The 26,225-nt window shown below is 40.8% G+C and overlaps 1 protein-coding gene across 1 annotated transcript in view; it reads left to right on the top strand.

Annotated features, from left to right (window-relative positions):
* The window catches only part of PHEX (phosphate regulating endopeptidase X-linked), a 188,569-nt gene that overhangs the window by 150,272 nt on the left and 12,072 nt on the right, over positions 1 to 26,225 (top strand). The window contains exons 16-18 of the mRNA XM_024739450.1: positions 12,883 to 12,937; positions 19,339 to 19,406; positions 21,587 to 21,717. Coding sequence (XP_024595218.1) covers positions 12,883 to 12,937; positions 19,339 to 19,406; positions 21,587 to 21,717 — 254 coding nt within the window. The remainder of the gene's footprint in view (positions 1 to 12,882; positions 12,938 to 19,338; positions 19,407 to 21,586; positions 21,718 to 26,225) is intronic.

Here is a 26,225-nt window from a genome sequence, read left to right as displayed (position 1 = left end):
AGGAAACTTAAGTGGCCACCTAGTCCAGACTCCTCATTATCTAGAAGAGATCCTGACAGAGCAATTCTTAGTAATTTTTTCACCTTATTCACTTAATATTTATAGAGCCCCCAGTGATTCTCGCTTCCCGTGTGTTCACACCCCTGTGTAGTCTCTCCAACACTGGATAAGGCTGACCTCTGTAAGTAATAGGATACTGTGGAAATGACAGGGTGTGACTTCTGAGGCTGGGTCATAAAAGACATCTGGCTTCTGCCTTGCTGTCTTGGATTGATCACTCTGGGGGAAGCCAGCAACCATGTCATGAGGGCCCTCAGGGAGCTGGTGGAGAGGGCCACATGTGAAGGACCTGAGGCCTCCTGCCCATGACCAGCACTGTGTGCGCGTGCCATCTTGGAAGCGTATCCTCCAGTCCAGCCAAGCCTTCAGGTGATTGCAGCCCGCGCTGACATCTTGACAGCAACCGCTTGAGAGACCCTGAGACAGACCACACAAATAAGCTGTTTCCGAATTCTTGACCCAGAGAAACTGTGAGATAGTAAATGTTTATTGTTTTGAGCCACTATGTTTTGGGATCCTTTGTTATATAGCAAGAGATCAGTAATACAGACATTACAACTTCCCAGGTACTGAGTTCAGTGCTAGGTTTTTAATATGGTATGGTGTAGTGGTTAAGAGTGTGGGCTTTGATTTTGAATCCTGGCTTGGCCACTGATAACTTGCAACCTTGGGCACGTTACTTAACTTCTTTAAGCCTCAGTTTAATTATCTATAAAATGGAGATAATAGTAGTGACTACCCTATAGGGTTGTCGTGAAGATTCAAGGTGATAATATATACAAAATGCTTGGAAGAGAAACTGGTTTGTAGTAGGTAGTCAATAAATCTTAGCTGTTAGGATTCCGTGCTTTTGAGGAGTGGGGAGAGACAGACTTGTTACCCGTCATTTATAAGACATCATGGTGAGTGTGCAACAGAAGGCTGTGCAGTGCATCCTGGGAGCCACGGAGCAGTGTGTTAATTATCTAGGGGAGTGAAGGTTGGCTTCACGGTGAAAATGGCATTTGAGTGGGCTTTGAAAGGAGAAAAATTCTGTAGGCAAAGTAGGTAGGTTGGGACATGCAGAAGTACTGGCTGGTGCAAAGGCAACACACGCGGAGCATGGAGCAGGAACGGGTGGTGAGATGCTCACAGTTGCTGGGGCACAGACTGCATGTGGTAGACGGGGGATGGGGCAGAAGGCATGACACGAGGTGAAATGTAGCAGAAGTAGATGAGGACCTTGTAAGCCATACTGAGGAACAGGCCATAGGGAACTGGTATAGTTTTCTTTGAGAGGCAGGAAACTTCATTTTTGGTTCCTTGGTCTTAGTCTTAAAGATCATGGCTTGGAAGATCATGGCTTGGAGACGGGAAAGATTGAGACCCCCTACGCCAGCTAGGAGTTTGGCAGGTGGTTCAAGAGAAGGATGGGGAGGGTCTAAACCTAGGCAGTGGCAGCGGTGAGGGGAAATAGGGAATGGGTAAGTTAAATCCCAAAAGATTGTTCTCAAATAATTGTGTAGTGATAATACAGGTAGTTTCCCAACTTTTCCACTGATGCTTTGAAGGACTCCCATAAAATGGAGAGTATAATTGCGCTGTGCAGCCATTCTTCACTGAGAACCATTAATGTGCCAAGCATTGTGCTGGATACTTTAGCATATGTTGTCTCTAATCTTTAGTAGGTCTATCTATAAGCTTGATACTGTGGGCCCTTTTACAGAAGAGGAAACTGAAGCTCAGGGAGGCCAAGTAACGTGCAAAAGAGCACACAACTAGTAAGTTGCGGAGATGGGAGTATAACCCAGCTTCTCTGATTACGTGCTCTAGGTCTTCAGCCTACACTGTTCAATGCCAGATAAGAAATGTGAGAATTACGTGAAAAGATACATGTGAACACACTGTGAAAAAGTTGAAAGCATGGTATAATTGTATGTTAGAGTAATGATTATATATTCTGCCCTCACCCATGTAGTGGGGGATTGTTTGTTTGGTATGGAAACAAGATATTATGGCATGTGGGGACAGCCAGGGGATGAGGATCAGAAGGTCGGGCGGTCTTCAGGTCATGCTGATTTCATGTCTTAAAGGGCTGTCACATCAAGCAGCAGTTGATTTTTGCCGTCTCTAAGAGTGCTGTTCTCTGCGAGCCCTTTGGCTATGCCCGTGATCTCCTTCCATCCTTGGATTCCGATGGCGTGGGGATGTTATTTGAGAGATTTCATAAGCTACCTTAACAAGAATATTTTGAGCTACTCTCCCAAAACGTTGTCCTTCACAAAATTTACTCTGAAATTTAAAAAAAATGTGTTAAGTGAGTTGTAGTTAAGTCATGAGCAAAGTTCACATAGTTTGCAGACGTGCCACCTGATGCACTTAGCAAGGTTGTAGGACACCTGCTACAACTGTTTGCACATGTTCTTGTCCTGGTCTAGTCAAGGACTCTGGACGCCCTAATTACAGCCCCATGTCTCTAAGGCCCGACCAAGGAGGCGGCTGAGAATGACATTCTGGGTAGTGCCACCGAGGGACAAGCTGCCTTTCAGTGGGAAGCCCTGCAGTCTCATGGCATTCCTGTAACTGTTGAGTCCCAGGACCGATGCCTGGAGGCACGCATTTACCACCTGCTGTGCACTTGTGGAAACACTCTCGTGGGGCAGGACGCCTGCTGTTTCCAGACAGAGGACTGGGCAGGTTCGCTGCAGGGCTGGTAGCAGAAAGCACAGAATGGCTTTCAGGGTCAGTTTGATTCAAGAGGTGGGGGGTGAGTGGGACACACACTGGGAGCGACCTGGCTGTGAGCCCGAGTGAGCAGAGCATCAGGAAGCTGGAAAGGAGCCATGGCCAGGGAGTCAGGGAACAGTCTCACTAATTGGTCTTGAAGGTCACTGTCTCACTTGTCCTCCCTTGAAAAAAATCAATTGTCTTTGACCCTTAATACAAAAGTAGTTCACATTTACTGTGGAAAATCTAGAAAATTTTAGATAAGCTAAAAATATTTTTAAAGTTAATCATAATTTAAAAATAGCTACAGTTAATGATTTTGTTGAATCTCTCTCAAACTTATGTTTATCTACATACTTAAAAATTGAAATTAACTATGGACTCGTCCAGTTAAACTGTTTTTTCCCACTGAAAGTTGTAACAAGTATTTTTTTCATTTGTCACATATTCTTCTAAGTTACCATGCAGAGTATTCCACCATATAAAAGCACCTTACTTTCTTTAATTTCCTACCGAAAGACATTAAGGCTGTTCCACTATTGTTAAAAAAAAACCCAAAACTCTGTGATGAGTTTTGCGGCTAAGTCTTTGTGCAAATCTGAGACTGTTCTTTAGGGTAGATTCCTAGATGTGGAGGAATTGCTGAGTCAAATGGTATGCTCAATTTAAGGGATTTAAAAATATATATTATCCTACTTCTCTTGAGAAAAGTGGTACCAGTTTATATTTTCACTAACAATAGATGAGATGGGTTTCTTTTACCATCGTAAAAGATACTGTTAGGCATCGTAAAGATACTGTTGGAGGAGATGAATAAAGAGACTCAGTTTTTTTCTTTTTCTTTTTTTTTTTGGTCTAATTGATAAGGGGAAAATGTTAGTCACATTTTCATTCTTGAGACCATTATCTCACCCCCAGATATGGCTCAGTGACCCCACACAGGCATTTGTTGAGCATCTGCTGTTTTCCCAGGCCTGGACTGAACATCACTTCCTCTAGTGTCAGTTTTGAATACCTAGGACAGCAATTGTGTGCATGAAAGGACTTGTTGGTACGTGAGTAGAGTATGAGATACTGAGCTGCACAGTGGTTCTCAAAGTGTGGTCCCTGGATCAGCATCACCTGTGATAAATGGGCTTTACCTGGTCCCATCCGTGACCTACCAAATCAGAAACTCTGGGGGTGCGCCCAGCAATTTATGTTTTAAGAAGATTTTAACCATCAAACCTCCACTAGATGCTGAAATTCGAGAACTGCTGAGCTATGAAATTGCAGTTCAAATGCAAAAGAGGTCAAACTTGGTTGGGTAAAGGTAAGGAGGCTAACTTGTCCTGGTTTGCCTGGGACTGTCCCAACTTTAGCACTGAAAGCTCCACATCCCAGGAGCCCCTTCAGGCCTGGGCAGACAGGGATGGTTGGTTATGCCGGTAAAGAAGAAGGGGTTCTCTTTGTTGCAGCCTGGAGGTAATTCTGGCAGGAAAAGAATAGAAGAGCCCGAAGAGTAGATTTCAAGACGGAGGGCAGATTTTAGAAGCTGCTTCCAGCTCGTCAGTTCTAGGCTGATAGATCTGGTGGCAGGAGGTTACCCGCAGGAAGCCAGCAGATGGCTAGGGCATCTTGCTGGATCCTTTGACATGAGTCACAGTTGTTAGAACTTGATATTTTCTGGATAGGGGAGGGTTGGCATTCACCAAATTACTGCAAGATGCCAAATTGAAAAAAAAGCCACTATTAATCTTAGCAGTGAGATGACAATGAAATCCCTTTACAGCAAAAAGCATAACCAAAAGTGCTTTGTAACTGCAGCAATTTCCATGTCCCTACTGATGGCCCCCTAGATTCTAGAAGAATGGTATCTGGCTTATCTGATTATAAGAACTAATCCTGAATAAGATGTAACACTCTTTCTCTCTTAGAGTGAGCATTCATCCTGGATTTTCCAAAGCAGTTGCAATTAAAACTGTTTTTGTCCTTTTGTACAATCATAATTTATAAGCCGTGTAAAATTTCAGTTTTGAAAGAATAGTCTGCAAAATTATAATAAAAATATCTAGTCATATGTTACGAGCACAGTGTGGAGGAGCAGTGAAGAGAGGAGAATGAGACAGGACGGCTAATTTATATACATCAGTTATTTTTCCTAAAGCAAGGTTTCTGAACTTGTTTGCATGTTAGAATCATCTGGGGAACTTTGAAAACATACTGCTGCTCAGGGCTCCATCCCAGACACTGTGGCTTGATAGGTCTGGGGCAGGGGCTTGGACCTGGGTATATTTTTAAAAACCTCCCCAAGGGATTCTAATGGACAGTTGGAGTTGAGAATCCTTATTCTGATCGAAGCCAGTGGGTTTCAACTAGGAGATGCACCGAAATAACTGGGGGCCTGTTGAAAGCTCTGGTCCCTACTGATCTTACAAATTTTTTGCCCATGAGCATACACACGTGTACAGATAACCCCTTTTCCAAAACACGCCTATGCGTCTACTCCCGTGTATCCAGTATCTCTTTACTGACTTTAAAAGACATTTCAATTAAAAATACACTTTTAGAGAGCTTTGGTATCAGTTCACCTTCCTGTTTAGATTTTGCAAAATGGAATTTTTTTTCTAGTTACGGCCTTTCCCCCTCACTGGATTGTAGGTTCTTTGAGGACATTTGTATGTTCAAAACTTACCTGAGTGGCTTGGAACATCATAGGTGCTCAGTAAATGTTAGTGGTCGCTGGTTATTTATGGAAGTTGCATCATCATGACCAAACCACACTTCTCCCAGTAGTTCTTATGATGGTATTTAAATATATTAACATCTCCAAAATTAGAGTCATAAACTATGTTCACTTAGTGAACTATAGAACTTGGAGCTATTGGGCAGGACAAATAAAATAAACAAGTCGGCAGAATTAACTACAGGTGAATCTCACCAGGAAGTATAATGATGTCGCTGAGATGGTACATCAGCAGTAAGCCTTGGAACGTAGATTGATACATGGATTAGTTCAGTAATATAAGCATATGCTTAATGCTTTTGAAAATAACTGTCGTGACATGTACTAGAATAAAGTCACATTAATACACCAATAAATCCATGTTGAGGTGTTAAATTCCCCCACTATTATTGTGTTACTGTGAGTTTCCTCTTTTATAGCTGTTAGCATTTGCCTTATGTATAGAGGTGCTGTTATGTTGGGTGCATATATATTTATATATATTATTATATATATAATATTATATATTATATATATAATATATAATAATAATATAAAAAAACTAATAATATAATACAATGTATTGATACAGTCAGCCCCTCAATAAAAGTATGACAAACACCCATAGTGATACACACTCCATGGAAAACCCTCTCTGGGGCAAAAGCACCTACAGCAAATACGGAAACAGATTGAATTAAACAGTTGAGTGTGCACATTGGCCTACACATTCTCAAGCCCATTGGATTCTCCTTTAGAACCTCCCCGCTGTCAACTTCTTTTGGACTGAATTTACTTTGTCATTGGCCCCTGGCTGTGCCACTTCCGCCCCTGAGGCCGCTGGAGAGATCCTAACTGGACAAATTCAAATAATGCTGCTTCCTTCAAAGGAGTCAAAAGAGAGACTGAATTTGAGTGAACTGCTCCCAAATTTAGATGGAATTTGAGTTGCCTTGCACCATACAGTTGGCCCTCCATATCTAAAGGTTTCATCCGAAGGTTCGACCAACTGAGGATTGAATCCCACCCTTGGATATGGAGGGTATTAGTAAATTTTCGAAAGTTTGATGGAGAGAAAGGGAAGAAGCAGGTGCTCTGGGTTTTGAAGACTGCTATTGAAAGTTGGAGGTCTCCCATCTTGTTAAATCTGACCAAACACGGAAACAATGTTTCCAGTCTGTATGTTTCCAGTCTGACTACAGTTGTCTTAAAATAATCACCATTTGTAAGTGTCAATATATAAAAAACAAAACCCAAAACTTACAAGTAACAAAACGTTGGAAGAAAATGCTTTCAGAATACTTGGCACATGATAACTTTCTTGAACCACACACTTAGGGAACTTAAAATTAATGTGGCAGTTATGTGAAAGCATACAAAGAATGTAGGGAAAAGAGATTATCCTCATTCAGTATTGTTAGGACCAAAGGACTCTGATCTAAATCAGTATTTTGTGTGAGTTTCTTTTTGTAGCATATGCCATAAAACCATAAAAGGGAAAATATCCTACTTTTATTCCTTGGTGTTACGGAGGGCTAAGAGGACATAGGGTGGTGGAATTTGCATGGAGCTAGGCAGAGCTTTTCATCTTGTTAATATTTGCATTCTGACTAAGAGTTTATTGAAAAAAACGTGCAAACTTCAAAACCGCACTAGCTCGGCCGTGATTGTAAGGGAATGGAACCAACAGAGTACCTAATCTAGAAGGTAAAGGAAAACCAGAACTTGAATAATGGAACATAGCCCCATTCTGGTATTGAATATGGAAACTTCAAGAAGTAGCACATTGGTAGTACTAATAGTGTCATGTAATGTTTTAGACTTTGGCTAACACGCACTCGTAGTTATAGGTAATGTTTAACCCCAGTCACCGTTTAGAGTTTCACAAAGTGCAGATTCCATTCACTCAACAAATACTTATTGAGTGCTTACCACGTGCCAGGCATTGTTTTGGAGATATTGCAGTGAGAGAATGGTAAAAATAAAAGTCCTTTTGTTATGGAGCTTGCATTCCAGTTGGGGAAAGACAGACAATACTTTATAAAGGATAAGTAAAATTTAGAGTATCATAGATGGTGGTACTATGATGAGCTATAAAGCAAGAAAGGGGGGTAGAGTGATACTTTCCTCCTTTAAAAAGCACTAGGGAAGGCCTTAATGAGAAGGAGGTGACATTTGAGTAAATATCTGAAGCTAGTTTTGTACATAGTAGTGGGAAGTTCTGGGCTGGGGGGAGAGGGGTGGGAAAAAAGGGAAATTATTAATTTTTTCCCCATCTCTCCATACAGTTTGAACTCTCTATACCTGAGGATATATGTTTGTTTTCTTAGGCCTGAGCTGTGGGACAATGGGCTAATTTTGTTTTTTTCCTCTATATTTGCCTATACTAAAAAACCTAATTAATGTGATTTTACACTAGTAAAATGGACACTGAAACCCAGACACACTGAGGCATTTAACTTTTCCTGGAAAGATACAGCTACAGTTAGGATATAACTTTATGACTTTAAAGACCGACTAGTTGAACCTGACCCACTGAATGTGATCAGTTGTTTGGCAGTTGTGTCCTAAACAAAAGCACTCTATGGTCACCATTTTGCTGAGATTCCAACTAGGTTAGTCAACATTCATTGATAGAGTTATGAGAAATGCCAGTAAAAGCAAAAGGCTGACCCAAGTAGAAAGCCTAAAGCAGGCCTTGTGATTTTCCTACATACAGATTTGAGAAAGAGAATTTTTTGCTACCAAAGAGTGAGGTTGTTACAACATATAGATACCAATATTTTCTTTTGTCAGAATGTTAGTGTTTGGAATTATTTAACCACAGTCTATTTTTGCTTGAAATAGGAATTTGCTGGTATTGACAAATATATGAGCAAAAAACTACTATGTAAGCTTAGTTAACTATAAACTGTTTGGAATAACCTTTAGAAGAAATTTCTGTAATACACACAGCTATTTATCTCTAAAAGAGTTCATTTTATTTTTTTAAATATTTATGTATTTATTTATTTATTTTTGGCTGTGTTGGGTCTTCGTTGCGGCATGCGGGATCTTTCTTTGTTGCGGCACACGGGCTTCTCTCTACTTGTGGCTCACGGCCTCCAGAGCGCACGGGCTCAGTAGTTGTGGCGCGCGGGCCTAGTTGCCCCGCGGCATGTGGGATCTTAGTTTCCCGACCAGGGATCAGACCCGCGTCCCCTGCATTGGAAGGCGGTTCTTGAAGTGTGGTCCCCAAACCATCAGCATCACATCACAGGGGAACTTGTTAGTGATGCAAATTCCTAGCCACCTCTCTGGACCTACTGACTCAGAAGCTCTGAGGGTGAGGCCCAGCAATCTGTGTAAGTCCTCCAGGTGATTCTGATGCATGACAAAATTTGAGAACCGCTGGTGGGAATATATATGTGTACATATACACATAGATGTGTACATACGTAGTCAGTTCTGCTGTAATGCGACATGTGGCCCTAAACATCACTGCACTATGCAAAACTGTGCAATAAAAGCCACAAGGCTTATGGGACAAATGGGGTTGGGGCGCAGCAATCAAAAACTATCAGTGACACGTGAAAACAAGCTAGGAGCCTAATAAAAACGATAGCACGGTTTTACACGTGTTAAACGGGTAAATACATAAACGCTACAGTAAATATGGTGCTTTCCCTTAAAAAAAAGACCTGAAGTTTGCTTGGGGAAGTTGGCATTGGAGGGCTTGCAGCTTGTGAGTTACTGTGTAGTGGTGGAAGGAGGTTTATCTGAAAAGTTTTAACACCAGATGTGGATGGGTAGGGCTTCTAACACATGGGGGACAGAGGTAGCTGGTCCACGTTGGGATGTGTGCGTTTTGTGTACTCTTAAGCAGCTCAGTTCATTTGGGTGCAGTTTTCTGCTTTCATCTAGCATTTCTCATGGACAAAATTGTGCATAAGAAAATGTGAAATTGGAGTTACGTTCCAGTCTTTTCCCTGCTACTTCAATCATGTTGGAACAAATTTACCTTTTCAATACAAGCGTTATAGCAGACCTGGCTCTATATACCTATGCATACATTTACACATGTAGTACACATAAAAGGACTCATACGTGACAGAACGCTGTATTTACACTTAATATTTTTTTTGCTTAATAATATCTGTTAGAGCCTTTTTCTTATCAGCATGCAGTTACTCATTTTTTAAAATGGCGTTTAAAGCATTGAGAGATGACTAAATTGCTTTCCAAAATGCTTGCAAGAATTTATATTCCCACCAACATGCTTCCTACACCCTGGTGAGTATTAGGTATTATTAAATTTATGAATTTTTGCCAGTCCGATAGTTAAATTTCTCTTTCCTCCCTCTCCTTCCCTCTCTCCTATCTCTCATGTTCATATGTATGTGTACATATATACACACACACACACTTACATTGTGAGGAATGTCTCCCATAAATATACTGATAGAAAAAGGAGCTTGAAAAGTGTGAAATAGGTGGTGAGGCAGTGCTGAAACGGGAAGAAGAGGAGATAAAATGGATATGCAAGAAAAGATAAGAAAAGCCTATTAAAAAGGGAGAGGAAAAGAAAGAGAATTCCCTTTCCATTTATTTAATTATTTTTCACTTCTACCTTTGCTAAATAGAGCTCATTCGCTTTATGAGATAAGATATTGAGTTGGCCCTGTTGGGATTTGATCTATCACTCTTGCCAGTTGACATCTCCAAAAATGCAGCTTAAACAGTTAATCCATTCACTTGAGCAAAATGGTCCTAAGGGCATCAGATTCTTCTGTTGATCAGTGTTGGGTTCCATGGCCCTGACAAGCTGCGAAGATACAGCTGATCAGGGGAGTGTGATGGCTGCGGTCTGCGCTTCTGGGGCCTCTAACAGCAACAGCGGCAGAAAGGAGGCTCGTGCAGGTGTCAGATGTTTTCCTGTAAAGGGGTTGGCAGTGGACATAAATGCTTCCAACTGGGCACATTACCAAGCAGGAAAGCCATAATGATTTAATAATTAAGTCACATTGGTCTATGATCATTGTTCTTATTGGGAAATATCATTGCTTTTTGTTGATATATTATGTGAGACAGAATTTTCATATAAACACTGTGATTTGCATATATATGTAATATATATTTGCATATATATATCCAAGTCAGAATGACTTACTAAAAGTAATCACCAAAAGGATGATGGAATATTGATATAAAGATGCCAAAGATATTTAAGAAAATGTGGAAATTATGAAGATTAATATGACGTTGCCCCTCCAGAGTCAGATGCATTTTCCTTTATGTGAAAGCAGCAGGAAGAGAGAGGACTACTAGCTGGATCCAGCTCTGTTTTACAATTAGGTTTTTGCACCCTGAAATCTCAAACTATGATATTATTAAAAAATATAAGTAATATATGTATATGAATTACACAGAATTAATATTCCACTTCTAAATTAAGAATGTGCTTTCCTACCCTCGCTTCTCGTAGTGTCCTGTCTTGGAGGAGGGGTAGACAGATTGTTGAGAGGGAGAGAGGGAAGATAAAACATTTGAACTCTTATAAAAGAGCTTTTAGTCTCCAGCAGCTTTGAGCAGTGGCTCTGGAGCAGGCAAGGATGTTGCAGAAGGTATCTCTCTCTCTCTGTCATTTTCTTTGTTACTATTCTTTGCATTCCCAGTTGTGATGGCTTGTAAGTGCAGCTCCTAGGATCAACCCCAGGGAACAAAATTTAGTGGTGACTTGCAATGGCGGAGCAAAACAAGGCATTTCTCCCACTCATCTGCACCCAGGGCCAGCTACATAATTTGTGGGGCTTAGTACAAAATGAAAATATGGGGACCTCTTTTTCAGAAAGCAGGGAAAAGTGCCGTAAAGGGGCTAAAATATATAGCTTTGTCCTGTCTTCTACAGCCTCTCTTTCTCTAGACTTGTCACAGTATTTTTTATTTGCTATTTAATACCATTGTAAGTTGTAAGAAAAATTAAAAATTTAAATCATCAGCGTAATTTTACCATTCATCTTTATATTGTGCAATGCCAAAACAAATACAGATATAAGAACTTTTCTTTAAACAATATTTATTTATTTGGTTGCTCTGGGTCTTAGTTGTGGTAGGTGGGCTCCTTAGTTGCGGCTCGAGGGCTCCTTAGTTGTGGCTCGCCAGCTCCTTAGTTGCAGCATGTGGGCTCCTTAGTTGTGGCATGCAGCCTCCTTAGTTGAGGCATGCGAACTCTTAGTTGCAGCATGCATGTGGGATCTAGTTCCCTGACCAGGGATCGAACCCAGGCCCCCTGCACTGGGAGCATGGAGTCTTATCCACTGTGCCACCAGGGAACTCCCCAGATAAAAGAACTTTTAACTGAGATGTGGAATTGACGAAATTGTAGTTTGTATTTTCTAGCTTGTACATGAGTATGTATTTTCTTCTTGCCAGAACAGTGGAAACACTGCATAAAACTAACTCAGTTGGTTTTACTTCATTTCTTATATACATGTACATTCTACCAACACTCTCTACCTTTGGCTTACTGATGAGTAAGAAAGGACTGAAAGGAAAAGAAACTATGGGTTGTCCTGTCTTTCCCTTTCCTTCTACGTCATCATTTCGGTATATGTGGTTGACTGATACAGGAGTAAGAAAGAGTATGACAGACTTCCTTGGCCATTCATGTTTCTTAGAATGCCACTGCTGCCCTTTGGTGATCAAAGAAAATTCTGCTTCCAACAGAAAGAGCCCGAAGAGGGCTGTCAGAGCTCCCACATACTCAGTCCTAGATGTAATATGCTTACCTTGTACTCGTTTTGAGTCTTGCTGAATTCACACATACTGTGGGTCTACTGGAGTTCTGCACTCCCAGGGAGCATCTTGGATGCTGCATACAAATGGAGCATAAAAGGAACCGTGGACAGGAATATTTTGCATGGCCGCTTTGCTCGCATGCATGCTTTCTTGTCCCCTTGGTCTCCACTTCCAAAATCACATTCAAACATAAATTTATTAAGCATTTCATACAGTGACAGCAGAGCATTAATTTCATTGCAGGGTCCTTCTGCACGGGGGCCCCGTGTGACTGCATTGGTCGTGTGCCCATGAAGCTGGCCCTTTCTGTATCAGGGGAAGCCACAAGACAGCTGGAAGCCTCTTGCATGCGCTGTTTATGAAGGAAGCCAGTTCACGGCAGCCTGGACACTGCCAATAGTGTATCCGTGCGAAATAGTTTCCTTGAAACTGATGGAATGCACTGATTTCAAACTCAGTTGAATTAATATCATCTTAGAGATAGTTGGATCTCTTAGAGGGGTCCCAGCTCCATGAGGAGTACCTTTAAGATGGGCCTTTGGAACTTCAGTGCCAAAGCTAGAACCAGGTACTCATCATTAAATCAATCCCTACGTCCCCTACGTCCCTTACAATTTTGTTTGTCTTTCTCCCAGGATTTCCAGCAGGAGAGCTCCAGAAACCTTTCTTTTGGGGAACAGAATATCCTCGGTAAGTAAACTAATAAAGAAACCACTTAATGACAAGTAACGAAGAATATGATGTTTTGGCAGAGCATAGAATATAAAGTCAAAGGAACAAAGCTAGTGGTTGTTGAGCAAAAAGAAGGCTTAGAACCTGGCATGGGTCGGCCCCACTCTCGCCATGTTAGGTATTTGTTTTCTGATTCTTGTTGCCAGGGTGTATGACGAGGTAGGAAAGCCAACCTATACACAGGTAGCTTTCATTTTTTATGCATTTGTTCACTTATACATTGACTCATACTAGAAAAATGTGGACCTTGAAGGATTCTTAGGATTTGAGTTGATGGTGATGGGTCCAATACAATTCCAGAGGGAAGAAACAACGTGAGAAAAGGAAAGAAAATTGCTTTTCGAATAGCAAAGAGTCTGGTTTGGCTGGTCCAAGTGTGATTCCTCCATCTTCCAAACGAGCAAAGTTGCATTTCTTTGACCATTCATCCATAGTCACATCTCCTCCTTTTTTTTTTTGTTTTTGAATTTTATTTTTTTATACAGCAGGTTCTTATTAGTTATCCATTATATATATATTAGTGTATATATGTCAATCCCAATCTCCCAGTTCATCACACCACCACTGCCCCCTGGCCACTTTCTTGACTTCCAAAACTATGTTGAATAATAGTGGCGAGAGTGGACATCCATTTCTTGTTACTGATCTTAGAGGAAATGCTTTCAGTTTTTCACCATTGAGAATGATGTTTGCTGTGGGTTTGACATATATGGACTTTATTACGTTGAGGTAGGTTCACTCTGTGCCCACTTTCTGGGGAGTTTTTTTTTTTTATCATAAATGGGTGTTGAATTTCGTCAAAAGCTTCTTCTGCATCTATTGAGATGATCACATGGTTTTTATTTTTCAATTTGTTAATATGGTGTATCACACTGATTTGCGTGTATTGAAGAATGCTTTCATCCCGGCGATAAATCCCACTTGATCATGGTGTATGATCCTTTTAATGTGTTGTTGGATTCTGTTTGCTAGTATTCTGTTGAGGATTTTTGCATCTATATTCATCAGTGATATTGGTCTCTAATTGTCTTTTTTTGTAGTATCTTTGTCTGGTTTTGGTATCAGGGTGATGGTGGCCTCATAGAATGAGTTTGGGAGTGTTCCTTCCTTTGCAATTTTTTGGAGAGTTTGAGAAGGATGAGTGTTAGCTCTTCTCTAAATGTTTGATAGAGTTTACCTGTGAAGCCCTCTGGCCCTGGACTTTTGTTTGTTGGAAGATTTTTAATCACAGTTTCAATTTCATTGCTTGAGTCACATCTTCTGACTCTCCTCTTCTGCCTTCTCCTCCACTTTTTTTTTTTTTAAGCCAGTTATTACTGTGGACAACTGGGACTCAGTTTTGCTGGGGAACTGTAGAATATGCTTCAGCATGATTCCATCTCAGGAGCAAAGGAGCTGGGGTATTTGTCATCCAACTCACTTTCCATCATTAATTGAGGACTGCCAGCAGGTGTATTAACTCCCTGGCATTGCCCAGTATAGGCCTGGAGGGCTCTGGTGGCCAGAGAAAGCCCTCGGGCGACTAGTTTCAGGTGCTGGCAGTTGGAAGCTGTCAGATTGGTGTGCTTCAAAATGGTGAGTGCCCAGGGACAGACAGCAGCAGGCATCGACAAAGCCTGCTATAGGGAAGCGCTATCATTAGCATAAATGAAAATTATCCGTGTGTATTGACCAAATCCATTAATATCATCCCAGGTCTCAGCTGCATAGTTTTCATCAGTGTTCAGGTATTTGGAATCCATTTTTTCTATTGTTGAGATTAGAAATTTATATATATTTCCATAAAATTAAGGGTTTAGGCTAAATATTTGCTAAGCTTGCTTCAAACTAAAAAAGTCCTAGAAGTCTTTGATCCTGCTTATCATTAGCAATTTAACTGATCTTCTGTGGTTATATACCTGGACGCTTGGACATTAGTCTGGTTGGGTTTTGAATTTATTGGTCAATGTATTTGTTTATTGGGTCCACGAGATGATTTTCTGATATAAAAGTCAAAATGATAGAGACTTATGAAATGTTAGTGTTCAACCTTATGCTGAGTGGGAGAGAGATTTTTATTTTTATTTTATTTTATTTTATTTTACATCTTTTACCAAGGCTTGATTTGTGATGCAAGATATGATCTATCCTGGATAATGTTCCATGAGCACTTAAGAAGAATGTGTATTCTGTTCTTTTTGGATGGAATGTCCTATAAATATCAATTAAGTCCATCTTGTTTAATGTATCTTTTAAAGCTTGTGTTTCCTTATTTAGTTTCATTTTGGATGATCTGTCCATTGGTGAAAGTGGAAAAAAAGAAAGAAAGAAGATAAAGTAAAATAAAAGTAAGATAAAATACAATAAAGTTATTAAATTTAAAAAATAATTATTAAAAAAATTAAAAGAAACAATTTTGCCCTCCGCACCCCTGTTGCTGTGCTGTCCTCCGTGGCTCCGAATCTTCCCCCCTCTGCCCCCCGCAGTCTCCGCCCGCGAAGACTAGTGTGTGGAAACCTTTCTTCCTTCACAGCTCTCTCCTGCTGGTGCAGGTCCTGTCGCTATCCTTTTGTCTCTGTTTTGTCTTTTTTCTTTTGCCCTACCCAGGTACGTGGGGACTTTCTTGCCCTTTGGGAGGTCTGAGGTCTTCTGCCAGCGTTCAGTAGGTGTTCTGTAGGAGTTGTTCCACGTGTAGATGTATTTCTGGTGTATCTGTGGGGAGGAAGGTGATATCCGCGTCTTACTCTTCCGCCATCTTCCCTTCTTCCCGAGATTTTAATTTTTTTCCTAAGTGTTCTGTGTTTGCATTGAAGCCATTCATCCTCTATTAACATGCCCATTCAATGAATAATTATTAAGCATCGTTTGGGCACTCAACATTGGAAATGTGGAGATGCTGGAGAGATGGAGATCACAGTCCAGTGAGATGGGTTCCCATACATGCATCTGTTCTAGATGGATTTCCTCCAGAACCTAGGAGTGGCTATTCTTTCTGCTCACACTTGTCAGCTTAGCCCTCCGGTGAGTGTTGGGTCTAATTGTGGTGACATCAACAAGCTGAATTATTTCCAGAGGAAAGAATCAAGATTGTAAATGGCATAAGACAAAATATCCCAAAGTGTGTGTTCCACGAAGTAGTAATAGAGGTGAGTTGTCCTCCCCTTCCCTTTGTTTTGGAGAATGGCAGTACTTAGCAGCATAAAAATTCCCAAGAAGTCCTGCCAGAAGTCCCTAAACTCCCCTTTTTCCTGTGTTTTGGGAACTGCTGGTCAAGAATTCATGACTGAAGAGAAAAGAGTTGAAAGAACTTGAGAAGAGAACACTTGAGGGGTAACCTCGTAACTGCTTTCACATTTTTTAAGGAAAGTTAAGGTAGCAGAATCATTTACTAAATTTGGGGAGGCCAGAGGGGTGTTTAGAATACCTTAGACTGCTACACTAGACCAATAGGTAGAAGAGAGATTCCAGATCAACATTAGGAGCACTGTTTTGTTCAGAACTAGTCGAAGAGGCAGTGGTCCACCTCAGAAGGGGTTGAGCTCCTGGTCATTGGACATGCCTAAGGGGAGAAGTCTTAGGACCATTTGAATGGGTTTTTGTAGACCTCTGCTAAGGAATTGAACTAAGTGACCTTAAAGCTGCTTGTAACACTGAGATTTTTATGAATTTCCACTTCAGGCATAGAGTAGCCTCTACTTGATGACAGCACGAGCTCGGGGTTGCTCCAGACAGCAGTACGGTGGTTTTGTTGTTGACAGCAAATCCTGTGCTTATGTTAAACCCATCGGGTAGTAAGAACAAAAGAGAAACTGAGTAGGTGGAAAAATTGTCATCTTCTGCATTTTATTTTTGGAAGGCTAGATTTTCTCTGCAGGAGTCTTCTTTTTTCTGGCCAGCAAGTCACATTTTAAAAGGCATACAAGTTTATTTATTTATTTTTATCACATGCTAATTTAAATAACGTCCATTGATAAAACGGAAGATGTGAATTTAGTATTATGAAACATTATCATTGTCAGGCTTAGTCATCTAAAATTACTTTTTCTTTGGCTCTTGCCCAAAAGATTGTGATTATGTAACTGAGAATTGGAACTTGCAATGATTCAATCATTTTCTGAATTCTCTATTACCCTTTGCAAATAGGAAGTTTGTTGGAGCAGTTCCTCTTAAGGGACATTTATTGCAGAGCAGTTGCTATAAGCTTCCATTGTTCATCCCTTAAATTCATCCAGTCAACAGCATTGACCGAGGCTTGTAGAGGACCGAGTACTATTCTCAGCTGAGAGTCCTGCAAAAAATGAAATGTTGCAGGCTGCATAGTGATAGCTACTGCTGCAAAAATTAGCACTATGTAAAATTACAAGTTTGTCCCACACTGCCCTGATAGATCTGTGATTGAAGTGCATAATTTTACTCTTTTATTTATTTATTTTGCGGTACGGGGGCCTCTCACCGCTGTGGCCTCTCCCCCTGCAGAGCAAGGCTCCGCACGCGAAGGCCCAGCGGCCGTGGCTCATGGGCCCAGCCGCTCCGTGGCACGTGGGACTTGGGACCCTCCCGGACCGGGGCAAGAACCCGTGTCCCCTGCATCGGCAGGCAGACTCCCAACCACTGCGCCACCAGGGAAGCCCTACTCTTACTTCTTTAATGAAGGTTTGCAATGATGGAAAAACAGTAGGACAGCATTTTTTCAAATGCAAATTACCTTGCAGGAGAGAAATAACAAAGGAAGGAACTGCCACCAAAGGGAAAAATTAAATCCTATAACACTTCCTTGGGTATAGTTGAGACAAACAATTAACATGTTAAGGATCATTATGTCCTGTAATAACATGTTGCTTCAAAAGTTTTTGTTCCTTCCACTTATAGGTCCTATCTATTTGCTGGGTGACTTTGATGTTGCATCAGGAACCAACTGTGAAATATTTTTAGTATAATTACAAATCTTAGGAAGAATCCTTATAACAAGGATTTTAAGTTGTCTGTAATCCTCATGCACACGTTAAATGACTAAAATAAGTTACATATTGATCTGTCACTTGCAAGAAATGGTAAAGTTAATTAATCAATTAGTTAAATCATTATTACTTACTGTGTACTAGGTACAGAGAATTTAGCAGCAGTCAAGTAGATAAGGGTTTGGCCTTCAGGGAACTTTTAGTTGAGAGAGGATCCCAGACACACATATAGGGAAGCCCCCCTATTGGTTTCCTGATATATGATTTACATGTTCTCTTTCAGTTACCTATTGCTCCGTAACAAAGCGCCACCACTGTTCGCTCATGATTCTGCAATTTGGGCGGGACTCAGCCCAGACAGCTTGTTTCTGCTCTGTGCAATACTGGCTGGGACAGCTCGACGGGGGCCATAGGATCTAAGATGATTTTGCTCACGTGTCTGGTGCCTCAGTTGGGCTGGATCTAATGGCTGGGGCCTGGCTGGGCCTCTCTCTTTCTTTAGAGGTCTCTCGACGTTTCGCATCTCTCACTTGCTTTGCTTGGCTTCTTTTTCTCCAGCTCATTACCCCAACTTCTTTACACTGCAGCTGACTTCCAAGGAGGCACAAAAATGGACGTTATAAGGCCTCAGCCCAGAAGTCACACCCGGCCCCTTGCACTGCATTCTGTTGGCCACAGCAGGTCCCAAGGCTCATCCAGATTCAAGGGGGGAGGAAATAGATTTCCTCATGGCGGGAGGAGGATCACATGCGTTCAGGGTGGGTGGCATTGTCGGCGGTCACCTTCGTAGGTGACCTACCACGTGGTTCTTTAGGGGTGAAGAGAAATAATATCGCGCCTTTTCCAGATCTGGTTCAGGCTTCACGGTCTTTGCTGTTCAGCTGTGAATTTGTCTGTCACAGAAGCAGAGGAACATGACTACCTTTGAAAGCAGGGTGGTCCCTTTTAATCTCTGCTCTTTTCCTGTTTCATGACTCCGTTTGGAAAACAATTTAACTTCTAAGTCCATAGTGATTTTTCAACAGGTTCTCAGATAAAAAATAAGCGGTATGTTTACTGACAGGATCTTTTCAAGCCCTGCTGCTGCTTTGGGTGTTTATACATATAAACTACAGCTAGAGCGGATATAGAACCATAGAAGCCTTAGGGCTGGAAGGGACTTTGAAAAACATCTCTTTCACATCCCTAATTTCACAGGGTAGGAACTAAGGCCCATAAATGTTCATAATGACAATGTTAGAAATTATATTTTCTTTGTCTATTTCAATGAAAAGGATGTGTTTACTTTTTTTTTTTTTTTTACAATTTTGTGAGTGTGGTTAGTAAACAGATTATCTTGGCTTTTTGTTGAGAAAATATTGAAGGATTATGCTCTGACGTTCATGCTTATAATTTTCTCCCAATTATACATTTATGCTGTAGATCTCTGAGTTATGGCGCTATAGGAGTAATTGTTGGACATGAATTTACACATGGATTTGATAATAATGGTAAGTACTGGTTCAGTGTATAAGCTGATGCTTTTATGGTCATGTTGACCATATGGATGTTAATTGTTGCTATTATCTTTGCATAGTGGTATCATCATAGGTTGAAGATTATCCAAAGCAGTATGATTGCTGATTGAAAACTTTCCCCCGTGTCTTGCTGTGATAGCTTGCAATAAATAAATAATTGTTCCCATTGGAGATGGGGTAGAATGAAAAAAAAAAAAGACCTTGTAATTTCAAGGAAATTAGCTTTGCATTTAGATCTGGGTTGCTGTAGCTGCCATAGTAGTTACAGGAATTATTTTGTAGCTTCTCCTCCTTTTATTTCTTTATTCACCATTTTGAGATGCTCTCCCTGGAGGTGTGAGCTCTGCTCTGAAGATGATTATACATGCTGCCAAGTTAGGACTCAGCGAGTTAGGACTCTGAAGCTTGGCTGACTAGATCCTTTATACTATTTCAAGGATTATGCAATGCTTAATCTCTGTTTTTCTCTATGCTGTCATATATTCAGAATTTTTTTAGAAAGGCTATGCTTTCCTAATAATGAATAATATAGAGTATGCCATGTATCCTGATGACATTTAAGCAAAAGGAAAGAGCAGAATATGGCGTAAACTAAAGAAATGATTGCCCTTTGAGAGTCATCATTTTTAATCAGAACTCCTTTCTCCTTTAACTTTGGAGTTTTATTGGAAAGCCACATGAAATCTCCGAAGCTTAGGAATTAGCAGCAAATTGCGATCACATCCACATCCACACAGTGATTTACAGGGCAGACTCAAGAACTGCCTGGCCCAAGGCAACACTGTATAGAGGGACCTCTTTCTTCCATGTCTGTGATGTCTCTAACATCCTTTCCTGGATGCCTACCCCAGGGCCAGAGACCCTTTTGGTTCCTCTGCTTCTGGATAATTCTTCCTGTACTCCCACCAGCCTTTCCTTAATCACCTAAGTTTTTTGCCCCCTGGCCTCCCCTCCCTGTTAAAACGTAGCTGCCTTGTAGTCATCTGAATCCCCAGAGCTACACTCTCTGAATTGCATGTTTGGGTTATCTGAGAGGAGAGTCTTAGCTAAGAAACAAAAGCCAGTAGTGGTCTCTTGGTTCTGGGCCTTTCTTCCTGGGAAACTTAAGTATAGTTCTCCCTCAGAATCTTCTGGAAGCCTTTTGGATTCTCTCTCAAAGGACGGAATCTAAAGATGGCATTTCACTCTGTAACCAATGCTTAGAACAGTGCATTGCACAGTAACTATTTAATGATCGCTTGCTTGGTTAGTGGGTAGGGGACAGTGACACTGTGCTCTACCAGGGTTGGTGGTAGTGGCATCCAGCCTTGCTGAAGAGCTTTGGATTATTTCAGTTAACACCTTTGCTGAGGGGACTTTCTTGTAAGCCCAGTGAAGAGCTCTCTGCATAATTAAATTTAAACCAATAGTAACCTTGAGTGTAGAAGATAGTCCAGATACACCCAGACTTTTTTTTGAGGGATGTAGAGAAAATGAAGAGTGAGCCTGTAGCAAAAAAGCATGTATAACTAATCTTTTTTTCTGTTATGTTTTGGAGATTTCCATTCTTGTTCCAAGTTCTCTCTTTACAGCAACCTTCCTTGTCAAAGCAGGACAGATGGGCCTTCCATCTACACTGATGGCTGTGGAATGATTCATAACAGAGGTTTTATGTGTCTCTTGGCTCCTGGCAACTTGGAGGAAACACGATCCTTTAGAGCTGAGTCAGGGGCTGTGGTCGCAGGGTGTGAGTGACTCACCGAGGCTGTTCCTATGGATTGTTTGTTTGGAATTTCACTGGTAGTGGCGCTTTGACTCCTTCCATGGGCTTTCTGAAAGCCATTTCATTTCATAATTTAGAGAATATTTTGGTCAGAGCAGGTGAAAGCAAAGAATCTAAGATTGGTCAAGAATGGTACATGCCATAAGTTGATAAATCTTAAAGTATTCTTTGTTGCTTAGAAGGAAAGAACTTCCTCAGACCTCTTTCTCCTTTCCTTGCTTTTTACAGTTAACCTGTGGCACTGGAGAGAAGGCAGGAACTGCTTCCAGGAGTGCTCCCTGCTGCTGGAACTGTCTTTTCAAGGCTTGTGGAAGTGAGGGAAAGGGAAGATGAAGAGATGAATTTGTTTCCATAAATAATACGAGTATCTTTTAACTTTGTTTTTTGCCAGGTAGAAAATATGATAAAAATGGAAACCTGGATCCTTGGTGGTCTGTTGACTCAGAAGAAAAGTTTAAGGAAAAAACAAAGTGCATGATTAGCCAGTATAGCAACTATTATTGGAAGAAAGCTGGCTTAAACGTGAGTACAGCTGTGGCGAAGGGGGCATCTTGTGAGTCCTTCTTCCTCACGAAGACACTAGCTTGCTTTAGACCATCGGTTCTCAAAGTGCGGTTCCCAGGCCAACAGCATCAGCCTCCCTGGGGAACTTGTCAGGGATGTAAATTCTTTTTTCTTAATCTATAAGCCCTCAAGTGATTCTGATATAAGCTAAAGTTTCAAAATCACAGGCCTAAACATTAGTCTGTTCTCCTAGATTCAGATTAGTACAGAAAACGCTGTAGCAAAGATAAACAATAAATTTCTCACAAATCTACACTCCATACCATTAAAAAGATTTCCTTCCAAACTACTGCTTAGGTTTAATTCACTGAAATAAAACGTCACTCATTTGAATTAATGCCTCTGAATTGGTTAAGAGTTCTTAGATAAAGAATTTTGAACAAAAGAAATGACTTTTAAAATGCTGATTTTCTATTATATATACATATATACATTCCTATAAAGGCATGAATGTAATTTTATACATGCTTTTCTGTGTGGAATGTTGTTCCTTTCCTTTTTTGTCTTCACCTCTACCTCCTTCCCCTTTCCCTCTCATCACTTTTATCTTCTCCACCTGTGATCCATCTCAATAACCGTGATATACTTTTTCCCATGCTCACGTAGAGTTACACACATACATACACATGCACGTGTGTGTGCACGCACGTGCTTTTACTTCACTGTTTTCAGTGGCTGCCTGAAAGTCCACGGTGTGAATGTACTCTAACACAGGTGACTAATGTCTTGTTGAGGGTTACACTGTGTCTCCAGTTATTTCTCCACAATAAATACTGCTGCACTAAATACTCTTATTAGGTATATATTCTTTTTTTCTGTAGAGGATAGATTCCTACTGTTATTAAGAAGTTATAATATTTCATATTCCCACCAGTGATGGATGGAGGAGCATTTATGTATTGAGTTACTTACTTGTCAGTTTATGAGACCTTACAAAATATTATAGATGTTAAAAAGTTTATTTGCCATTCATATTATACTGTTTTCTCCTCAATATATTTCTCATCCATTGTACTTTGTATATGGTATCTTTTGACAAACGAAATTTAAATATTTCCATATAGTCAAAGATACCTATCTCTCTTAAAAAATTGTTTCTGCATTTCCATTCTATATCATATGTGTAGTCTCCTAGCTTTTCTGGGAAGGTTTTTACTGTTTTGTTATTTTACATTTAAATATTGAAGCGTGTGAAACTTATTTCGCTGTGGAGTTTAATACGAGAGTTCACTTTTATCTTCTTCCAAGAGGATAGTCAATTGATCCAGCATCAGTGACTAAAAGACGTTTTTTCTTACTTAATTGAATGTTTGTCAAATATTAGAATCTCATATATACTGAGATAAATTTCTGGATTCTATATTCTATTCCACTGATCTATTTGTTGATTTCTATACCAATGTGTTATTACTATGGCTCTATGGATTTTTCTGGTATCTGCCAATGCAAGCGCTGCCTCACTGTTCTTCTTTTATATACTTGGCCATGCTCAGGCAAATATGCTTCTGTATACACTCCAAGATCATTTTGCTCATTCTCCACCCACTCCCCAAGAGAATCCCATTGAGATTCTAAGTTAAATCGCGTTAAATGTATGGAATGACATTTTTGTCATAGTCTTCTTGTTCAAGAACGTGGTATGCCTTCCCATCTGTTTGGTATTTGTTTTCGGTTTTGAAATAAGATTTTATAGTTTATTTCCTGTACATTGTTTTTACTTCTTTTTTCTTTTCTTATTTTGCTGGTTTGATCAGGTTAGCTTTCATTCCCTTCCCCCACTATTCGTTTTTTCTTATAGTTTTCCATTGTATTTTCTGTCCCTGCTTTCATAGTTACAAGACACAGATTTCTCTCACTGTGTTTGACAGTGCGACCAATAATGAAGAATTGTTGATAGGTGTGGATCTGCATGAAGATCTTCCTCTAAAACGCACATGCAAACTGTGTCCTCCTAATTCATCTAGTCAAGGGCACAACACCTAAGAGAAGCAGGGGACCACACAGAACTGGAGTAGGTCACAGTGTATTTACACGTAGTTTCCCCAGAGTCTCTTGGTCTGTTAGTCAGGCACGTGCTCCATCCTGACAACTTGGGCTGGGAAAGCACCTGAAACCTCACTATGCCTCAAGTCTATTATACTGGGGTTTATTTCACCATTCCAGAAGAATTTAGGTAACAGTCTGTGCACTTTTAAAGGGAACGTTTATGAACACTGAGCCGGTTCTCCTGGTTCTGAAAGCGTATACAGCACCAGGGAGACCATCCCTTATCCAGGAGGAGAAACCAGACTCTGTATCCTTGAATAGTATCTCTAGCTCCTTTATCGGTGTCCTGGAAAGCCATTTCTCTGCCCATATATTTTAAAAATATCTACAACTGTGTCATGGGAAGACCTAAAAGGGGCGCTTCTGTGTATCTGTTCTCAATTCAGGGGTTATCACATTGTGAAAATCCATCTAGAATATATGTTGCTTCAAGAAAAGCATAGGGTTCTTCCCAGATGATGACTGAGAAGCTAATAAAAGAAATGGTGCCAGGTACCACAACAGTAACAGAACATTGCTGTTTTCTGGGGGTTTGTTTTTTGCCTTTTTATTTTTAATAGCATGTGCTAGATGTCTCTAATTTTGTTCAGATGGCTGTAGAACCTGGATAAGCTGTTGCTGCTACTGATGTGTAATATACTACTATTGGTCTTTTATATAAATCTATCTATCTATACCGCTCTCTCTGTATACACACATATATATAATTTGAATATTTGGAAACTTTATCTGTGCTGTCAACTTTGGAGAAAGTATCCCAGTTGTACCGTGTTGGGTTGGCATTGTATAGAAATTAACAGCCATATTGGTATAGAAACATTAAACATAATTTTTCCGTTTGGACAGGGGTAACAGTCTGTATTAAGTTTGTAAGGTCTTATCTGCATGGGTTTGATTACAGAAACTAGCAAAGTACCTCTAAAAAAAAAAAAGCATAGAGGAGGGATTCTAGAGTCAGACACAGCTCCAAATTTTGGTTCAACCAGTTACACGTTGTAAGTTTTTTTTGAACTTGGGCGAGTTATTTAACATTCCTGTGTCTCAGAGTCTTCATCTGTGAAATGGGCAGCTGTTTTTGAACTCGTTAGTTTGTCTTAAGAATTAAATGACTGAGATAATGTAAAGCACCGGCATGATGCCTGCTATGCAATAAGTGCTCAATAAATTGTAGTTAATATTCCTAATACTTTGTGACATACTCATAGTATGCCATCCCAGGAGAGAACAATACAATAGGGGCTAAAAAACCAAAAAACAATAGAAGAGCAGTTTTCTTGGAGGAAGGGGAATGCATATTTCCTGGTGATTATTATATGCAGGCATGGGAGTTAGACTTTACACTTAATTGAAACATATTTAATCCTCATACTGGTTCTGAGAGGTGTGCATATTACTAGCCTGTTTTACATATGAGGAAACTGAGGCTCAGAGTGATTAAAACCCATGGTAGAATCTACATTAGAGCTTAGATTGGTATGACTCCAACATCACTACTGCTCCCCCCATATCATGCTCGTGTTCTCTTATTTGAAGTTCATTTTAAACCTGGGTGATGTATTGGGCGGAGACTATTCTACAACATCCATTTTGGCCAGAGTGTCAGATACTGAAACTGAATTCTGACAAATGTGTACCTTTGCAACAAGGACGATAGAAAGGGCATGGCTGTCTCAGCATAAATCCATTCAACTGTCAGAAAACAGCTTCAGTCTCATTCCGCAAGGAGAGGGCGTGGCTTCCTTTGTGGATATAAAGGGCCATGCTTTATTTTTCTGGCTCCATTTGTGGAGGCCAATCCTCTGTACCTGAACCATTATTTGCATTGGACTGGGGGGAGCTCCAATGGAGCATCAGAGAAACGGGCTGTTAGCAGCTGTTGAGTCCTGAGAGGCAAACCTAGGGCCATGGGGCTTCCCTGGTGGTACAGTGGTTAAGAATCTGCCTGCCAATGCAGGGGACACGGGTTCCAGCCCTGGTCCAGGAAGATCCCACACGCCGCGGAGCAACTAAGCCTGTGTGCCACAACTACCGAGCCTGCGCTCTAGAGCCCACGAGCCAGAACTACTGAGCCTGTGTGCCACAACTACTGAAGCCCGCGCGCCTAGAGCCCGTGCTCTGCAACAAGAGAAGCCCCCACAATGAGAAGCCCGTGCACCACAACGAAGAGTAGCCCCCGCTCGCTGCAACCAGAGAAAAGCCTGCATGCAGCTACAAAGACCCAACGCAGCCAAAAATAAAATAAAATAAATAAATTAATTAAAAAAACAAAAACAGAAACATAATTCTCAACTTTAAAAAAAATACTGATGAGGGCTTCCCCGGTGGCGCAGTGGTTGGGGGTCCGTCTGCCGATGCAGGGAGCACGGGTTTGTGCCCCGGTCTGGGGGGATCCCGCATGCTGCGGAGCGGCTGGGCCCGTG

The sequence above is a fragment of the Neophocaena asiaeorientalis genome, unplaced genomic scaffold, assembly GCF_003031525.2.
Source record: "Neophocaena asiaeorientalis asiaeorientalis breed wild unplaced genomic scaffold, Neophocaena_asiaeorientalis_V1.1 scaffold194, whole genome shotgun sequence".
Classification (NCBI taxonomy): Eukaryota; Metazoa; Chordata; class Mammalia; order Artiodactyla; family Phocoenidae; genus Neophocaena; species Neophocaena asiaeorientalis.
Note: the sequence above shows the minus strand (reverse complement) of the source record. Positions and strands in the feature narration are given on the sequence as shown.